Source organism: Solea solea, chromosome 11 (genome assembly GCF_958295425.1).
Source record: "Solea solea chromosome 11, fSolSol10.1, whole genome shotgun sequence".
NCBI classification, from domain to species: domain Eukaryota; kingdom Metazoa; phylum Chordata; class Actinopteri; order Pleuronectiformes; family Soleidae; genus Solea; species Solea solea.
In genome coordinates, this window is record NC_081144.1 from 25,585,614 (window position 1) to 25,605,326 (window position 19,713).

At 38.5% G+C, this 19,713-nt stretch overlaps 1 protein-coding gene across 1 annotated transcript in view; it reads right to left on the reverse strand.

Annotated features, from left to right (window-relative positions):
- Positions 1-2,951: 2,951 nt before the first annotated feature.
- wnt5a (wingless-type MMTV integration site family, member 5a) overlaps positions 2,952-19,713 on the reverse strand; it is an 18,554-nt gene continuing 1,792 nt past the window's right edge. The window contains exons 3-6 of the mRNA XM_058643284.1: positions 18,203-18,354; positions 14,317-14,564; positions 7,763-8,055; positions 2,952-6,171 (exon numbers count right to left, since the gene is read on the reverse strand). Coding sequence (XP_058499267.1) covers positions 5,713-6,171; positions 7,763-8,055; positions 14,317-14,564; positions 18,203-18,342 — 1,140 coding nt within the window. The 5' untranslated portion in view covers positions 18,343-18,354 and the 3' untranslated portion in view covers positions 2,952-5,712. The remainder of the gene's footprint in view (positions 6,172-7,762; positions 8,056-14,316; positions 14,565-18,202; positions 18,355-19,713) is intronic.

The window sequence follows — 19,713 nt, forward strand, 5'->3', positions numbered from 1 at the left end:
ATTTTCTCAAGGCTCTTTCAGTAACAAATTGAAAACGTGTTTTCTTCTTCTTTTTTTTAACAGGTAAACAGCAAAATGTAATTTTCCTTCAAAGCTCAATGGCAAGATAAATGCAAAAATGAAACAGCATGCATTAAAAACAAATCAGTGTGCTGCTCTGATCCTCACCAATGTCTGTCTTTTATAATAAAATAAGAAAAGTTAGTGCAAACTTGAAAAAGTGCAAAACAGTTGCAATCATTTCTTAGGCAAGATTTGTCTTTCTGTGCGTCTGTGTGTTTCATTGATGTTTCATACTGCCTTCTTAAGTTATATTCTTTCATAACAGACACGCTGTCTCCACACACAAGACACACAGGCTTTCCTTTTACTTCGGTGAACATGTATTCTCCCTCCCACCTGTCTTGAAACCCCCTGTGTTCAGCGTCTACCTTCTACCTTGCCATTTTGGGGGAGGGGGAGATGAAAATTTACGGCGATGTTTAGTCCTCCACTGTCACTGTGCTGCTGCTCATGAAGAGAAGACGCGGGATTGCGCTCGCTTGCGGGCACTCGGAACGCGCCAATGCACTCGCAGTGCATCTTGGGATTTGTAGTATTATGGTGCTGCGGGCACATAATACTGCGGGCCAGTTTTAATAGTAATTAAATATCATCCCGCGGGCCAGAGACAACTCATTCACGGGCCGGATCCGGCCTGCGGGCCTTGACTCTGACTTTTTTGACTGATTTTGAACGACATACTAAACTATGACTTTTTTGTCTCATTTTGGACGACATACTAAACTATGACTTTTTTGACCGATTTTGAACGACATACTAAACTATGACTTTTTTGTCACATATTGGACGACATACTAAACTATGACTTTTTGTCACATTTTGAACGACATACTAAACTATGACTTTTTTGTCACAGTTTGAACGACATACTATACTATGACTTTTTTGTCACATTTTGGACGACATACTAAACTATGACTTTTTTGTCACATTTTGGACGACATACTAAACTATGACTTTTTTGTCACATTTTGGACGACATACTAAACTATGACTTTTTTGTCACATTTTGGACGACATACTAAACTATGACTTTTTTGTCACATTTTGGACGACATACTAAACTATGACTTTTTTGTCTGGTTTTGGACAACATACTAAACTATGACTTTTTTGTCAAAATTTGGACGACATACTAAACTATGACTTTTTTGTCACATTTTGAACGACATACTAAACTATGACTTTTTTGTCACATTTTGAACGACATACTAAACTATGACTTTTTTGTCACATTTTGGACAACATACTAAACTATGACTTTTTTGTCACATTTTGGACGACATACTAAACTATGACTTTTTTGTCACATTTTGGACAACATACTAAACTATGACTTTTTTGTCACATTTTGAACGACATACTAAACTATGACTTTTTTGTCACATTTTGGACGACATACTAAACTATGACTTTTTTGTCACATTTTGGACGACTTACTAAACTATGACTTTTTTGTCACATTTTGGACGACATACTAAACTATGACTTTTTTGTCTGGTTTTGGACAACATACTAAACTATGACTTTTTTGTCAAAATTTTTGTCACATTTTGGACAACATACTAAACTATGACTTTTTTGTCACATTTTGAACGACATACTAAACTATGACTTTTTTGTCACATTTTGGACGACATACTAAACTATGACTTTTTTGTCACATTTTGGACGACATACTAAACTATGACTTTTTTGTCACATTTTGGACGACATACTAAACTATGACTTTTTTGTCACATTTTGGACGACATACTAAACTATGACTTTTTTGTCTGGTTTTGGACAACATACTAAACTATGACTTTTTTGTCAAAATTTGGACGACATACTAAACTATGACTTTTTTGTCACATTTTGAACGACATACTAAACTATGACTTTTTTGTCACATTTTGAACGACATACTAAACTATGACTTTTTTGTCACATTTTGGACAACATACTATACTATTGACTTTTTTGTCACATTTTGGACAACATACTAAACTATGACTTTTTTGTCACATTTTGGACAACATACTAAACTATGACTTTTTTGTCACATTTTGGACGACATACTAAACTATGACTTTTTTGTCACATTTTGGACAACATACTAATCTATGACTTTTTTGTCACATTTTGGACAACATACTAAACTATGACTTTTTTGTCACATTTTGGACAACATACTAAACTATGACTTTTTTGTCTGGTTTTGGACAACATACTAAACTATGACTTTTTTTCACATTTTGAACGACATACTAAACTATGACTTTTTTGTCACATTTTGGACGACATACTAAACTATGACTTTTTTGTCACATTTTGAACGACATACTAAACTATGACTTTTTTGTCACATTTTGAACGACATACTAAACTATGACTTTTTTGTCACATTTTGGACAACATACTATACTATTGACTTTTTTGTCACATTTTGGACAACATACTATACTATGACTTTTTGTCACATTTTGGACAACATACTAAACTATGACTTTTTTGTCACATTTTGGACAACATACTATACTATTGACTTTTTTGTCACATTTTGGACAACATACTATACTATGACTTTTTTGTCACATTTTGGACAACATACTAAACTATGACTTTTTTGTCACATTTTGGACGACATACTAAACTATGACTTTTTTGTCACATTTTGGACGACATACTAAACTATGACTTTTTTGTCACATTTTGGACGACATACTAAACTATGACTTTTTTGTCTGGTTTTGGACAACATACTAAACTATGACTTTTTTGTCAAAATTTGGACGACATACTAAACTATGACTTTTTTGTCACATTTTGGATGACATACTATACAGACATTATATACAGGCAACAAACATTTAAAAAAAATCAAAAAATAGTTCTTTATCCACTGCTGGTTTTACATTTAATATTTATTGAAACAAAGTAGAACATTGAGCCAATTTGTAAAAAGTAACAAAATATCAGCTATTACACATTTATGCTTAAACAAACCTCAAATTCATGGAGAAGCTTATAAATATACATCGTTGGATCGGCAGAGTTGAGAATCATCACAGGGACAGTGAGCAGTGAACTGAGTGGTTTCTTTTTCTGTGGCAAAGATTAAAAACTGAACAACGGTGACATAAATGTGTGTGAGAGAGTGAAGCGGAACATGAGTGAGAAGAACAAGTGTTTAAGAAACGATAAGGTGCTTTTCCCTTTAACAAACAGTGACGCCGCCATTGTGAACACAAAATGTAAGTTTTTAAACTTTGAATTTTAGATTTGCAACATACAGTGCGTTCCAGTTGAACTCAGAGGTCGTAAATTTACTTGAGAGTAGGGCGGTTTCATTGGAGCGCCCCCTGGGGTTGTCGTTTACTTGTTAATGCTCCAATTTACAATTCAAGATGGCTGCTCAGAGCATTAACATGTGAAAGATGTAATTTTTGTTGTTTGGTTTAGCACTCGAGTCTCATTCATACAGTTATTAAAAAGGACTAAATTGACTTCCTTGTTAGCACAGTTAGGCAACTTCTGACTAAATTAGCCAGAAAAACAACATGAAATTAGTTAAAAACCACTATAGTACCTAGCTAAACCATGTTGTTATCAGACTTGTGAAGTTCTAAAGGGGAACTGGAAAATACTTAGATCGGGCACAACATCGTTTCCAGCTAGTGAAACTACAGCTAAACCATCTTGTTATCCAACTTGTGCTGTTCTGTGGAAACTGGAACGTATTTAACACGAGTGGAACATTTTCAGTTCTGCATGAGTTGAAAAAAGAAACAAATTAGTCGAAAACCACTAAGTTAGCTTGCTAGTTAGCAAACGCAGCTATACCATCTTGCTGTCTTGCTATACTTGTGAAGTTCGGGCGAAACTGGAACGTATTTAACTCGAGTGTAACGTCATTTTACAGTCCTGAATTAGTTGGAAAAAACAAACAAATTAGTCGGAAACCACTAAGTTAGCTTGCTAGTTAGCTAAACCATCAGACTACAAAGTTCTGTGGAAACTGGAAAACACATTTACAACTGGAACGCACTACAGTTCGGATGATTTCACATGTTTGAAGCTTAAAAAGGAGAATCTGGTTAAAAACAAAATAAATACAGTTTACTGATCGTTGGATAGACACACAGTACAGTACTATATACACAGAGCATTGACTATTTCACCACTGTAACCACAACGTTGCCCATATATATTCAAACCATGTTACGTATTGTAGAATAATGTTATGTTAATGGATAATCTGAATTAATATGGAAAAGAATGTAAGCTATAATATGGATATAGTATTTTGCTGATGCACTGTAGTAAAAACAAAATAAAAATAACACAAGAAGAATAAGAACAGCTGAACAGACACATACAGACAGGTTTACGCCTCTGTATCAAAGTGCATAATGGTGGAGGGCTTGATGCGGCACCTAGGTGGCGCTAAAGCCTGATTTATACGTCGTGGCACAACATGTGAAGTTTAAAATGTAAAAGTTTCTATTGTCTTTCTGTCCAACTGCACGGAAACATTCACAATCGACTGTTTCTAAACCACGGGAATGGGTAAACCGCTCAAGAGCGCCCCCTAAAGTCAGCCCATGGTGGGCATTTGTCCTCGATTTGCCAAAACAGCAGGTGTACATTTGATTTATGTCCATAAAAGCAAAAAAAAAAATATCTTGTAGCTACATCACAGGGAGTCAACCATCTTGGAACACACGTGACTCGAGTTCCGACTACAGAGTTCCACGAAGTTCGCATCTCGTTTATATTTGTGCTACTTTTCTTTGTTTTGATAGTGTATGGATTTGATAAAGTCGGACAAAGACGTGAGAAAAATAGGTTTTAGTCCAACGGTTGTAAATAGTTGCACAATGAAGTATAAATCAGGCTTCAGGTTTCTGGGAGAGCTTAATTATATAAAAAAATAAAGGCCCAATCCCTAAAACTGTAGCCACTGTACTCAAAGAACCGGAACAAGGATGGGTTTTTGGAGCGAGCCCATGAAAACACATCCACACATGACGAGTGATCTCCTCTCTGCACGGAACTCTTGTTAGAAATGGAATCAGTGTGAGCCATTTGACAAGAAAAGTGTTTTTTTTGGATGAAATGAAGTGGAAACATTTCCAGACATTTTTTAGGCACTTGCAGGGATTAAAAATCAGCTGGTGATGACTGGGCCAAAATAAAACAGAACAATCTCAAAATAAATATTTCACGATACTCTCAGTTTCTGAAGACATAAGATTTTTTTTTTTTGAAAAAAAAAAGAAAAAAGAGTCAGTCTTTTCACAAAGGCATAATTGTTTAACTCTATAAATATAATTTATATAGTTTCTTTCTTCCATTCTCTCACTGTGTGCGACTCATTTGCTGCTCCGCTCATGAACACCGTGAACGACCGTCGTCTGCAAGCACACACGTCTGCGAGCACACGCATGGGCACACACGTCTGCGAGCACACACGTCTGCGAGCACACGCGCGGGCACACACGTCTGCGAGCACACGCGAGGGCACACACGTCTGCGAGCACACGCGTCTGCGAGCACACGCGTCTGCGAGCACACGCGTCTGCGAGCACACACCCGCGGGCACACACATCTGCGAGCACACGCGTCTGCGAGCACACACGCGGGCACACGCCGGCTCCCGGCTCCTCACTTGCAGACAAACTGGTCCACGATTTTGGTGCAGCGCTTGCACTTGACGTAGCAGCACCAGTGGAACTTGCAGTGGCAGCGCTCGACTATCTGTGCCTTGTACTGGTCGTAGCCGCGGCCGCAGCACATCAGCTCGCACCCATCCATGCCCTCTGACGTCTTGTTGCAGAGGCGACCCACCGTGCCCAGCGAGCCCGTGCTCTGGTTCTGCAGGCAGTAGTCCGGACTGGACTCAGTGTAGACCAGGTCGTGGCTCGTGGGAGCGTTGAACTTGTTGTGCATCTGCACCATCTTGCCGCGCGAGTTGAGCTTCATGGACGCGGCGCTGTCGTACTTCTCCTTGAGCGCTTCGCCCACCTTACGGAAGTCGGCCAGCTGCAGCCAGCAGGTCTTCAGGCTGCAGGAGCCGGAGACGCCGTGGCACTTGCACGCCACGCGGGCGAGATCTGACACCGTCTGGAAGCAGAGAGGAGAGAGACGACACCAGACGTTAAACAGACGCAGAACTTTGAATAACATTCCATCATCACTTGTTTTATGCCATTTTATTTGGCTGATGAAATAACTTATCCGTCAGAATCTGTGATTATCAGATCCTGTGTGTGTGTGTGCGTGCATAATCTGTGTTTTCCATATATGTGTTCGTCAATCACCATCCCCGTGGACATGTGAAGGTTCTCGCTCATCTTCAGAGGTTCAGAAGTTAGCCTAAACTTAGATGCCGTCTCTCAAATGCAACTCCATTCTCGTGTCTCGGGTTCTTCACTGGACCTGGTCTACACCGAGTCCAATGCCTAATGTAGTTTTTGGCCCTGCACAGCCACCGTCGACACATGCAGCCGCTCACCCAACACTGAAGCCCATAGATTCTGGGATTGAGGACAAATCAAAGCGTGTGGGAAAATGAACTGGAATATTCAGTCATTTAGTGCCGACCAAGAATGTAGAAACATGGCGGCGACACAAGCACCTGCACTCAGAGGGGGCGGGGCCAAAATCCACAGCAGACAATTCTGTGAGAATGTCCTTACATTTTAAGATCTGATACTTAAAAGAGACGGTATATAAATCCTTTAACTGGGCTCCAAGTCTCTTCTACCCGAGGTTTTTGTCCTGTTTCCTCAGACGTGTTGGACACACGGCGAAGTTAGCATCAGAAGACGAGTTTGAGTTTGAGTTACACTTTCACAGAAACAACCATGTGGATTCAGGTAAAGTGTCTTCAATAAGAAACAGCTTCTGTTTTCCTTTAAATAAAAAGTGGGACAGCTGTTGTTGCCCCTGCTGCACACACACATTTAAAAAGTGAAGCCCAGGAAGTGGGACAGGGGGCGACTCCTCTTGTTGAAAGAAAGAACAATGTTTCAAAGGAAGATTTGTAACATCAGTAAACATTTTCAGCTGTTCTTCAAGAGTTATGGTCCTGATTATTGACGGTGATTGACAGATGACAGGTACAATAGGAGCCTGGTGGTCAGGTGACGCCTCTGGTTGTCACAGCGCTGGTCAAACCATAAATCTACAGGCAAAAAAGGTGGAATTCATTTTGCAACTGAAAAACGACGTCGATTTTATATATTGCTGGACCAATTTAACCTTTGACCTCAAGAAAAAAACAGACAAAAGTGAAGATCTGGACAATCTGAAGGATCTGAAATCAACGCTGAGCTACAGATTTTGTTAATCATCGCAGAAACAATATCTGCCATATATTCTTCTCATGATCTCATGACAACGTGATCCTGTCCATGTCCTCAATAACGCGTTGTCCACTCGTTTGTCCTCCTTTAATCTGGCAACAGGTATGTTAGCGTTTCCTTTGAGGTGGTTTCAAGATGTTTGGAGAGGAGAAGCAAAGCCCAGAGCTGCCTCCACCGTCTCCTTCATCTGCCCACAGATCAAAGGCTCAGACGGAGCTGTTACACAGATGATCAGCGGAGATCATCTCCGTGACCTGGATCATCTCAGCTCGGTGTCGCTCCACATGTGCTGCGAGTGTGTTTGTGCACGTAATCCCGCCCGCCCGCGCTCGCTCGCTCGCTCTTACCCTCCTGCCGGCCTCGTTGTTGTGGAGATTCATCTGCTGCCGCGCGCTCTCGTACGTGCCCTTCGGGTAGCTCTTCTCCCTCTCGCGCGCGTCCACAAACTCTTTGGAGAACCTGTATCCGTAGTTGAGGTTGTCCCCGCAGCCGCCCCACAGCCAGTCCCGGGGCAGATCTTTGGGGCGAGCCGCCCGGCTGCACCCGCAGCTGGAGAGCTCCCCCTCTCTGCAGGCACGGCTCACTGCGTTCACCACCCCCGCGGCACTGATGGCGTACGTGAACGCCGTTTCCCGACTTCCTGTGGACGCAGAAGGACAGAAGATCGTGAGAAATTCACCTTCAAAACTCAATCACTTATTTATTTCATTCAGGGTTCACGTGTGAATACTTTTGTGAAACAAAATGAAAAGAAAATAAATAAAAAGCTGAAAAATAAAATCTGAAAAATAAAATCTGAATTTTAAGTCAGAATACAGTTACTAAAATTTAAAATGTTGACTTTTTCTCAGGATTGTTCAGATAAAAAGCACAAAAAATAAATAATAATTCATCTCATTTAAGAAAAAGGTAAATAATCATGGAAGTAAAACTTAACCATGATAAGAAAAATTTCCTCAAAGTCGAAATTATGAGATAAAAAGTTGAAATTTAGTTTTTTTTTTACTTTTTTTCTCATAATTTCGACTTTGAGGATATTTTCATTATCAGGTTTTATCCCTTTTAAATAATCGTGATAATTGCCATTTAAAAGAAATTACACAAAGTTTAGAAAGGAAGAAAAAGAAATGTGAAGTGTGTTCATTCTACATTAATTCTGTGATTTTGTTTAAAAATCAACATTTCAAGATTCAGTTTTAAGACAAAATGAGCAAATTCTGCCATCGACCTTAAAAAAAAAAAAATCAAATGAGCCTCATGTATGAGCATTTTTAGAGAATATCAGGATGTCTTTGTTATTGTGATGGATTCAAATCAAACATTTAACTAAACTGAAACCTCGATGATTTTCTAAAGCGTTGTTTCAAATTGTGATTTCCATTTGAAAATGATTCATTGTTCAGCCTGATTGAACAACAATTATTTCCATAATTAATTAAATTCTTCATGTTTTGCATTTATTTTAAATAATTTTAGAGAGCAAAAATGGCAGAACATCGTCACATTTGAGGTTAAAATAAAATATAAATAAATGGATTCATCTTCATAACCCTGAGAACAAGAGTCCAAAAACCAGAACAGCTGCCATTTCATCATCTGCTCCTTCATTTTGTGTATTTATTTGAAAACGCTCTCTTTATGGACGTGCACGGCGCTGTGATGTCATGTGACAGCGTTCAGCCCACACCTCGTGCCAAACGCTGCAGGCTCCTCATCACCAGCGTTCTCAACACTCAACTCTGGTTTGCTGATGTTGGGCTTCGGCCAGAGAGAAGACAGCGCCCTCCAGTGACCGAGATGCCTCCTGACAAGCCTCTTGCACCTTCACCCAAATTGAAACTGACAATGATGTTTGTGCTTTAACTGACAGGACAAGAGAGTCTGGTCGACTCCCACTGTTTCTCCTCCACGCGTTTCCTCTACAGACACGAGAGGTCACGTATTTTACAAGAAAATTCAAGAAAATGGCTTCGTAAAAGCCGCAGTCCACAGGAGGACGACCAAGATGAGGAGATAAGCAGAGGAAAAAGGAAACTTTGAGTCTCAGCGCTGACACTGAAGACAAAATAAAAATGCACAGCTCGTGTACCTGCTGGGCTGAACCTTCACAGACGACGCCCTGATGGAAAGAACACATGGACGGAGGAGAACGCGAGAGCAGAAAGACAAGATGACCAAGGAGATAAGTTAAAGACATCTGAGGAGGGGGAGGGGGAGGGGGAGGGGAGAAAGGACAACGATGGTGGAGAAGAATGAAGAGGTGAACTTGGAAAAGTCTGAGAAGAGAAGCCCAGGTGCTGGCAGGAGGTGAGCTTGATTTATTCATCGAAATTCTACAACAACCAGCAGGAGGAGACTTGGACGATAGGACAGACAGACAAAGAGACAGATGTCCCCCTGTCTTCTCCTCCTCTACCTACAGCCTGAAGCTTCTGCCAAAACCAGACAGGGGAGAAGGTCAATGAGCAGCAGGAGGCGTGTCCTCAGCCAGAGTCTCTCTTATAGTCAAGTAGCTTTTAACATACAAGGAATTTGCTTTAGTGTTTCGGTGCCGGACACAAAAAAACCCGTCAAATCCTTCTTGGGTCAAATGGCTCTGGTTGGGGTCCGATCACAATCAGTGAGAACGTACAACATGGACGTTCTTTGTCTCGCCTCAAACGACCTGTGGCCAAAATGATCCGGAGAGGGCAATAAAAAATGTAATACAAGCTTAAAATTATATCACAATATTCATGGCTATACTTCATCAAATTTCAAGACTAAAGTGAAAAAGTGTTTGTTTTGTTGAATCTAAAAACAAAAGCAGACAGAAATAATCTAATTATACCTTAATGTAACATCATAGATATTTTGTAATTCTCTTTAATTGGAAAACTGGGAAAGAAAAACAAAAAAAAAGAAAACGCCTTTCAAACAACATGTGACCCAGAAGTGGGCAAGTGTCTTTCAAAATAAAAGCCTTGATGATAAACAAGTGCAGATCAGTGTAATGTAAAGAAAATAAGTATTAACCGTCGTTTTTAGTGCTGCACTGGCAGTATAAAGGAATTAGCCAATGATGCCACATGATTAGCATGTTAGCATAGCTATTAAGCATTAAAGTTTTTAGCAAAACGTAGTTTTTACAACTTTTTAATACATTTAATAAAACTTTATTAGCGCTTAAAATCATTACAAAATTGAATGAAGGAGAAGATATGAAGTCTTGTTTGCAGTTTTATCGCAGGTTCAAAATTCTTGGACGTACCTGCTAATGTTAGCATAAAAGAAAACTGCCAATGTGCTAAAAATGACTCAGCTAAAATTCTTAAAAATAGCTGGTAAAATAAGACTAATGATCTGTAAAATTAGGAAAAGAAAGATTTAAAAAAAATATCCCAGAACTTTCCTCAAAAATCTATTTTTTACAGTGTACAAAAACATAAAATAGAACTAAAGCTTTAAAAAGACAAGATCTGTAAAGATTAAAGCAAATTAAATTAGGAAGAATTCACAAAAGGAGACAATAAGAGAAGAGTATGTGCAGCAGTGGTTTTGTGGTCGTGGAAGAAAAGACTTTTGAAATACTGCCGGTGGTTTATTAAGCTGTTCAGAGTTTCAGGGCCAAAACACATTTGTGATCTGCTGCTGTGGTTCGGAAGCGTCCAGACCCCACAGGTCGTCTGGGACATGTCCACTTTCTGTCCCCAAAGTCTGAACTGAATACGGAGAAGCAGCGTTTAGTTTCTGGAACAGAACTCTGCAGATCTGCTGCAGCCATCACTTCTTTTCACTCCAAACCCAGGTTTCTTTAAACTGCACCACAACTTCTTTTTTATTTACTTTTTCATTGGATTTCGTAATTTAACAAATTTATTTTGTTCTTTTGTGTATTTGTTCTTTCCAGTGAATTCACTGTGACGCCCTCTGGGTGGCGTTATATCATTTGCTCCGCACAAGAACAAACTGTTTCTCCAAGTCTTTCATTACTTGTTCTCCTCAGCGACTGAAGTCGTCATTTTAATGTTTTTAATTACTGATAGAATCTCTAGAATGGTGAGTTCTGTGTGTACAGACTTGTATAAGCTGGGGGAAAAAGAAATAATTGCCATTTTTGGCAACGATAAAGTTTTGAGGAATCAGAATTTCCTGATTGCCTTAAGTGTTGTGAGCTTTTAACTTTGTTGTTTATTAATCAGATCCTATCACTGCCACTGAGGTCATCGCTACTCTCTCTGAGGTCCACACATCAAAACGTAGACGTGGATTCAAATGTCACCAAACGTTTAAAGAACTTCACCGTCTTACATAAACATGACAAATCCTGACCTGTGATTCATCAAAAAAAAAAAAAAAAAAAAAAAACTGTAGACAGGAAGTTGCAAACACAAGGACACACTTACAGAAAAAGCCACGCCCATGAAAACAGAACCGGTTTATAGAGGTAAACATAAAAAGCATGAGTAAATGTCGGGACCTATAATTTAAACTGTTCTACTTCTGCTCCTGAGCTCTCTCTTCTGTCTCTACCCCTCCCCCACTTCCTTTTTCCTTTCACCACAACCTGTCTAGGCAGATGTGGCACATGATTGAGTCTGTTTCTGTCCCGGTTTCCTCTCCTGTTAAAAGTGAGGGTTTCTCTTCTCTCTATAATATTTGCACAGAGACTTGAGATTAGAAAGATCTCGTGAAAGAGAGTAAAAATAACACAGAATGACAGAAAACTGTGTGAAAACAGACACAAAAAATGACACATTCAATTATTTCATCAACTGAAGGAAAAAAAAACTCAGTGTGATCGTTTCCACCAAAAAAAAAAAAAAGTGTCACCATGAAGAAAAACATTTGACAGCAAATTACGTGGATTAACCACAGTAACTGGAATATTATTCCTGGACAGACGAGTCGCTGCTGAGTGTAATGAAAACAGCTATTTTTAAAACTCTGAGCAGCAGAAAATGAAATTCCACTCAGCAATTATTCCATTACTATTCCATTAATTTCATTCGAGAAGGAGCAGGAACACAAAAATAAACCTTCTGTATACAACGCGACTGGGTGGGATGGTTATTCAACACATTTGGGTGAAATTAACCTTTAAAGACGTCTCACATCATTGTTCCTTTGACTACAAACTTCAGTCAGAGAGTTACGGTCGATAAATGACGTAAACCACCTTAAAAAATGTCCCCACATGGTCAACATGTCCTCAAAAAGACATCAATACAAGTACACACACAAAGGTTTGTGCAGCTATCATTTAAATGACTCTCAGAGACACCCTTAAAAATGTATTTATTAGATTTATCCTAACCTTAACCATGACCAGTTAATGTCCAACCTTAGCCATGACCAGTTAAACCTTAACCATGACCAGTTAAACCTTCCCACAACTCTAATCTTGGCCCCAAACCTAACCCGTTGCTCAGAAATGAGGTTCTGCCTCATTAGGACCAGGTTTTGATCTCTATGAGGACTACTGGTCCTGACAAGGTACATTTTTGTTCCTGAAGAGGTAACAAATACAAGTACACACATTTACACATCCACTGTAATCTATGACAAGCTGATAACTAACTCTGCCTGTAGTCACATGACATCAGTTCCACTGAATACACGTATGTTTGTGTACTGTACTTGTGTGTGTACTGTACGTGTGTGTACTTTACATGTGTGTGTACTGTACGTGTGTGTACTGTATGTGTGTGTGTGTGTGTGTGTGTGTGTGAGATTGTGTCCCATTCATCAGAGGAGAAACAGATTCTCTGCCTCCCTCCTGCTCCATGTTGGGAGCTGCTGTATTGAGCCAAAGCCACATGTGATTTATCCAGCAACCTCACCCACCAACTATTCCCGACACACACACACACACACACACACACGTTTACACAGCTATTCTTCTAAGGACACACTGCTCTGACTTCCCTTCACAAGGACGGGGTAAAGAAAGCCTCATCTCTAACCATAACCTAACCACAATTCAACTGTCCTAAACTTAACCAGTGCCACAGAAATGAGGTTCTGTTTCATTAGGACCAGGTTTTGAGGACTACTGGTCCTAACAAGGTCTTACAGAGGTAACAAATCCAAGAGCAGTTTCTTTTTTCTAAATTGTGTATTTTGTAAGATGGACATGAAATTTGACCCTTGATCACTCCAAAAGTATACAGTGAAAGTACTTCATGTAGGAAGTACAATAAGTATTAAATCCAAATAAAACTGAACTCATAAACTACGAATAAAAATAATGGATTTTATATCTCTTCAAATATAGACGAATATTACATTTATGTTGCTAAAACTGAACTTTGACCCTTGATTACTCCAAAAGTATTAAATAAAAGTACTTCATACTACTTGTGCATGAACTATCAAAGGTATTTGTTGCTAATACAACTGAAATCATAAACTACTAATATAAATTATGAATTTTATACCACTTAAAAAATGGACGATTAACCTAATTTTTGTTGTGAAAAGTGAAATTTGACGATTGATTAATCCAAACGTATCAAGTAAAAGTACTTCATACTACTGGTGCATGAAGTACAATAAGTATTGAGTCCAATAAAACTGAAATCATAAAGTACTAATACAAATGATGGATTTTATATTTCTTCAAATAGGGACCATTTACCTCAATTTTGTTGTGAAAAGTGACATTTGACCATTGATTACTCCAAAGGTATACAGTAATAGTACTTCATAGGTACTCTGTCTAATAAAATTTAAATAATAAACAACTAATAAAAGTAGTGCATTTAAAAAAAAAAATTCAATTTCTGCCCCAAAACCAAAAAAATCCGGTCAATTTTACACACTGACAATCTTCCAAAGTGAATTGGGTTTTTATGGAGCAGACAAGTCACTGATAACATGAACTTTTATGAGTCGCAGATGTGAGTTTGTGTTTTTTTACCTATCTGCATGACGCGTCCAAACACAGAGGAGTTGTCGACCGTGCTGCAGTTCCAGCGCCGGTGTCTGAACTGGTACTGGCACTCTCTGATGCCCGTCTTGGCGCCTTCACCGATGTACTGCATGTGGTCCTGGTAGAGCTGGCACAGCTTCTTCTGGCCCTGCGACAGACCCACCAGCTGGCTGCACAAAGGCTGAGCGCCGATGATGTACGCCTCGGGGATCAGTAAAGGGTTCATGGCCAAAGACCTGGACGAGTCACACACATAACACACACACTTGTTTTAACTCCAGGGGGAAAAAGAAAAAAGAAATCCAAAGTTTTCAGGCTAGATTCCCACTCGACAGCTGATTTCACTCCACTGCTTTCTCTCCGTGTGTGTTTCTCGTGCACGTTAATCGTTGAAATGGGAAGCAGTTAGTTTCTGGATGGAGTGAAACTCTGCACACTTTAAGTTTTTATTGACACTACACTGGAAATGTGATATCTCGCGCCAAGATCGTACAATAAAGCAGAGAAGAAGAAGAAGAAGAAAAGGGTTACGGGGGAAATAAAGAAGATTTAGTAAAAATGAAGAACGTTTTTAAACTGTTAACCTGTGACACTCAGTGCTGAGTCGGCAAATCACAACTCCCGTTTCCTGCTTCCTGACATTTTCAACAACTCAATAAGTTCCTGTGCATTGATGAAAGCATGTTCTGCCTTTGACGTGAACTGTGATGACCAAACAAAACAAAAGCGTGGACTCAAGAAGACAATAGATGGGAATAGATGAAACATTTCTAACTTCTTCCATCAATCTTCAACTTTTGTACATTTTAACCTTTTTATTGAGCAACAAAACCCATAATATTCCTATTGTGAAAATGTCTTTAGCTGCTGTTTCATGTTGTAATTTTTAATTCCGGCTGTTTTTTTTTTATTATTTAAACTTTTTAAAGATCACAATATAAACTGTGATGACGGTACATGTTTGCATGATGGTAAATTAATTACAACTTATACGAATAATAGTTTGGGGAAATTGTGCAGATCTGTGCAGAACGGGATGCCCAAAACTAGAAAGGGGTCCAAAATGTGACAGTTAAATGAATTACAACTTCATTTAAATCAAACATAAATCTTAAATAACAGTATTTCCAACAACTCGTCGATTTAAAGAAAGACGTCTGTATGAGACTTGATGAGCGTTAGATTTTCTGTTTGGACGTCATCACGTCTGAGCTCCTGCTGCTGTGACGCTGCCTTTTCTTTTCGGTTCCTTTCTCCTTGATTTTCATGAATAAAAATCAATTGTTTTGAGCTACGTCTGTGTTTGGCTCCATAATTCACTGTTACTTTAAAAGCTTTATTCATTTATACTGGCTCATTTAACTAAAGATAGATTTTAGCCATAAAGTGAATCAACCCTGACATAGAAGTCAGAATTCTACAGCTATTTCACAAAAATGTGTGAATGTATGTCAGCGTGTGATACAGTTACTTTTCATACTCATGTTTCTGTGTTTTATCCAGAACTCTTTTGTTTTGACTCAATGAAAGAATTCAATTTTAAAGCAGTCGTTCCTAGAAATTGCGGGAAATGTTTTTTTTTGGTTCGCCAAAAATAAATTTGCCAAAGGTTTCTTAGTTTTATTCAATAACACATGCTCACTGTGAAGTTTGTTTTAGTTATTACGCATCCATCTCAGGAAAACCACTGGTTTATTTATTTTAAATGATATTAGCTCTTACAACAAGTTTATCTTCATTTAATGGCAAATTCACAACATAAATCATGACAACGGCACATTCTGTGGACTACACTGTAAGAGAATAAACAATAATAATGTTACATATGACAAACATGAAGTTTGGCATGTGTAACATTTAACTTATTTAATAGGATAGGAGACAGGAATAGGAACCTTTATTAATTAAAAATCAATAACATAAATTAACAACATTTGTTTCGGGTAATATCTAATAGAATTTGAAATGAAACTTTTCCCTGAGATTTATTCAATAAAACATGCATGACATGAAGTCTGTTTTATTTATTAAACATAAATCTCCGGGAAATGACTGCTTCATTTTGTTTAAATTATATCGATATATATAGATATTACAGAAACTTCAGAAAAATGGTGCAGTGGAGTTCACAAAATTTGCCCTAATCATGATTTATGTTGTATTTTTGGATTGCGATGCTTTTAAAAAAGTAAGTTTCCATAATAAAAGTTTGGGAAACACTGGTCTGAATGTTGCACGCGACGATAAACCTCTTATATCTTTGTTCTCTTTGTCATTATTCATGTTTCCTCACAACAACAACAAGCTGCACAGTTTGGCTCCGAGCGAGAATTCTGTGTTCACTTTTGAAGAGAAATGAAAATGAATTTAAAGTGAGAGAGAGAGAGAGAGAGAGAGAGAGAAAACACAGTTGAAACACAAAAGAGAGCGAGAAACACTGAGCATCTGGTTCCAAGCCACAGGACAATTAGAGGAGCCAATCCTGAGCCTCGAGAGAGACACAATTAGCCCCCAGTGAAACCTGATCGACGGAGGAAACTGTGTGTGTGTGTGTGTGTGTGTGTGTGTGTGTGTGTGAGTACGAGGGGGAGAAAAAAAAAAAAATCAACATCTTCTACTCCACTTCTACTCAGCTTGGACTAAATCATTCACACCTGTGTGTGCTTTCCAAGAGGAAACTGGAAAAGACACACACACACACACACACACACACACGTTTACCAGGCCAACAGGGGACTGTGACTTTACACCAGCCAACAGAGGACCTCTATTACTGCTCATTTTTAAATAACAGAATAGAACATTTTCTTTTAAGGTATTTTATCACAATAGTACTTCAGATGTACTTTTTAAACTTTAAAGAAAAAAAAAGAAAAAATGTTCCCTTTTAGCACGGAGGTCCCCTGTGTTAGTGAATGTGTACACACACACACACACACACACACACACACAGACAGACAGACACACACACACGTAAAATGTCTCTTTCTGTCATTTGAAGAAAACTCACAGATGCACAAATACAAACGGAAGGCTCCGCCCCTTTTTAGTTATAAAGTTATATAAAAAAACATATTCTCTGCATAATGTAAGATATCATGATTTTAGCACGTTTTTGTTAAAGTTTGATAGTTTAAAGTAGATATGCACAATTATTGCAATATTATTGTGAAGTGCAATTATGATTCTCATATCACTGTAAATTTTGATATATTCAAAACAATAATATCATATCATCTCATGTCGGTTAGCATTAGCATCTATAGCTATCTTCATAATATCGTAAATCGGATATGAACCAACGCAATTTTAAACCCAAATGTAACAACAGTTTTTGACGCGTTTAAGAGCCATAAAATGCGGCATTTTGACGCGTTTAAGATTTTAACATCTATCGCAATTACATTGTTAAATGGATACAAAATTCAGAAACTTTGGCTCTGCCCACTTTTGTTTCTTGCCAAAACTTTGAGGTGTTGTAAGCTTTTTTTTATATATATTTTAAGAATTTAAAGCAGATTTTTTACAATTATTGCAATTATTTAATATCACCTTGTGTCGGTTAGTGTTAGCACTGACAGTTATAGAGTGTGTACAGATTTCAAGAGTTCAATGCACATATTATCACATGAAAATGATACTTCTGACTGAATTATTGTCAAATTATAGCAGTCATTGAGCTTAAAACTCATAAAATGCCTCAAAAACACATTGAAATACATTTAAATTAGACTTTGGTACTTTTTTTTTAGATTTATAGATGAAAACAGAAACTTTCATATTGTGTCCAGTCTGCACACAAGAGGAATACATGTGTATATATACAGAGATAGATAGATAGATAGAGAGAGAGAGAGAAAGTGTATAATCTTACCACCAGGAGTTGGCCTCCACCACCACCTGCATGAGGAGTGTGAGGAGCGTTAGGGCGAAGACACAGTGTCTGGAGTCCAGGATGCTGCCGTGAGGCCAAGAGAGCGGCCGGCGCACACAGGACCAGAGACCCAGGTTCATACTGACGATGAGCTGAGAGAGAGAGAGAGAGAGAGAGAGAGATGATGCATGTCAGTCACACACACACACACACACACACACACACTCCTGCTGCAGACTCACAAACACCTGGTCTGATTACATCCTCCTGACTTTTACCACTGTCATGCACAGACTGACCTCAGGTGGCGCTCACACACCTGACATTCTCCCGCCCATACACGACCAAACATTGATTATTCTTATATGATGTTCGATGTGTAAATAATGAGCAGAAAAAGCCCTTCACTGCTTATTGACAAATAAAACACATGAAAGTGACGAAGTTCCGTTTTATGTTTCTTTATTTTAATTAATAATTATAGAGGTGGTGCCTTTCTTGGTCACCTGAGCCCCTGACCCATGAAATGTGTGTGCACGCCACTGACACACACACATACACTATTCATTTTGGTTGAAATTTTATTAAATCAACATGTTCTATAAGCGTTAATCGCCTGTCTTTCTTCTTCTTCTTCTTCTTGTGACATTGTGAGCCGAGTCATGACTCAGCAAAACAAAAAATATGAAGAGTGTGTGTGTGTGTGTGTGTGTGTGTGTGTCCTGAAGCTGTCATTGTGTAACAGCAGTCATTTGGCAGCAGCTCCGAGTGTGTGAATCATGTCAAGACTGATAGACAAATTAAAGTACACACATTCCTGTGTGTGTGTGTGTGCTCACACACTCACTGTCACATGACAATCACTGCATTTTCTTTAGGATTTTTAGCCTAAACGTGACTCACGTCACCAAAAACAACAGAAAAGTCCAATAATTCAAATGAAAATGAAAAACCTCAACATTTTTTTTGTCTGCATTAACTCGCGATGACAAGATTGGATTCCGTTCATTTTCTCTAAATGAGAAACATGGTTGTGAAATAGTAACAAACGGAGTTTTATTTCACTTAATTGCAAACATCTTAATGTGATTTTACACACTGGAATTTTTTTTTTCTGGGGGGGATTTATGAGATTAAACACAGATTATAAATATGATTTAAATTATTATTATTTTGCACATTTGAGACTATTTATTTCATATAGTTGTGTGTTTAAGACACGTCAGCGATGATGATGATTACATGCGCTGGGTTTTTTTTTTGCGTCTTAAACGAAAACTACAAGGATTTAAAAATAAAAGAGAAGCCAAAAATGACTTTAAATAATGAGCCTGAAAAATTCCGAGTGAGACCCACGAGCCAGTGCGCGCGTGTAATTTGTCACGCTGCGTTATTTTCCAGGCTTGTGTCAGAAACTTGGGCCTAAAACTCATTACACACGAGTCCAAATCCACGCACGCACACACACACACACACACTTTAATCCGCACATATGTATTTATTGACTGATT